The 1401-nt window shown below is 43.8% G+C and overlaps 1 protein-coding gene across 1 annotated transcript; it reads left to right on the forward strand.

Moving 5' to 3' along the window:
• The first annotated feature begins 668 nt into the window (after positions 1-668).
• LOC112512808 lies at positions 669-1076 on the forward strand. The gene has a single exon (XM_025118949.1). It carries the CDS (start codon positions 669-671, stop codon positions 1074-1076), a length of 408 nt encoding a protein of 135 aa, XP_024974717.1.
• The last annotated feature ends 325 nt before the right edge of the window (positions 1077-1401 follow it).

Genomic DNA, 1401 nt, shown 5'->3' on the forward strand with positions numbered 1-1401 from the left:
TGGAGATCCCCGAGTGAAAATGGGAGCATATCACAATCGATTTCGTGACCAAGCTACCGAAGACCTTAAGAGGCCATGATGCGATATGGGTAGTAGTGGACCGACTGACAAAGAGCGCTCATTTCCTGGCAATGCGTGAATCGTTGCCAATAGACAAGCTTGCCAAGTTATACATCGATGAAGTAGTCTCGAGGCTCGGTATACTGTTGTCGATAGTGTCAGATCGAGATAGCCGATTCACCTCCCATTTCTGGGGCGGCTTGCAAAAAGAATTGGGCACGAGAGTAAAGTTGAGTACGTCGTACCATCCTCAAACTGATGGTCAGAGTGAGCGGACCATTCAAACTCTTGAAGATATGCTTCGTTCGTGTGTTATAGACTTTGGCGGGAATTGGGATTCTCACCTACCCCTGGTGGAGTTCGCCTACAACAATAGCTATCATTCCAGTATCGGGATGGCACCTTTGGAGGCTTTGTATGGTCGAAAATGTAGGACTCCATTGTGTTGGCTAGAAGCGGGTGAGAAACAATTCTCCGGTCCCGAAATTGTTCAGGAAACGGCTGACAAGGTGAAATATGTTCGAGAACATTTGAAGGCAGCACAGGACCGACAAAAGAGTTACGCAAACAAGAGGAGCTGACCTATAGAATTCCAAGTTGGCGACCGCATGATGCTAAAAGTGTCTCCTTGGAAAGGTGTTATCCGTTTTGGAAAGCGTGGGAAGCTAAGTCCCCGATTCCTTGGACCGTTTAAAGTCTTGGCTAGGGTGGGACTCCAGGCTTACAAATTAGAACTGCCACCTGAAATGGCCGAAATCCACCACACATTCCATGTATGCTATCTTCGTAAGTGCTTGGCGGAAGAAGAAAGTGTAATACCACATTCAGAAATTCGTGTAGATGAGAACAACCGTTGCGTGGAAGAACCAGAAGCCATCTTAGATAGGAAGACCAAAGCGTTGAGACACAAAGATATTGTTATGGTTAAAGTGCAATGGAAGCATCATCGAGGGTCAAACGTAACATGGGAAACAGAAGATGACTTAAGGAGACGTTACCCTCACCTTTTCGCTTGAACAAAAATTTCGAGGACGAAATTTAATCGTAGGTGAGGAGGATTCTCTATGAATTATATTTGCATGTTAGGAGTTTAGACTCTCCCTTTATTTATTTTATGTACTTCTAGTATAAAGAAAAGGGGATTTCATTTGGATAATCTTTGGATTTCAAAAGTTATTAAAAATGGTTTTTTTTCTTAAAAGGGAGGGGGGGGGGTTATTACCCTCTACATTTTAATCCTAACCCTTAGACTTTCCTCAGCCTAGGAGAATTTTCCCTTTTGGACTTTGAGTCCTTACCTACCAGTTCTGTTTTAATAGGGAGGTGGAGTTTAGATTTCTG

The sequence above is a fragment of the Cynara cardunculus genome (genome assembly GCF_001531365.2).
Source record: "Cynara cardunculus var. scolymus isolate 2C chromosome LG 5, CcrdV1, whole genome shotgun sequence".
Taxonomy (NCBI): Eukaryota; Viridiplantae; Streptophyta; class Magnoliopsida; order Asterales; family Asteraceae; genus Cynara; species Cynara cardunculus.

Coding starts and splice junctions, on each gene's coding strand:
- LOC112512808 (XM_025118949.1), top strand. CDS start 669: ATGATGCTAAAAGTGTCTCCTTGGAAAGGTGTTATCCGTTTTGGAAAG.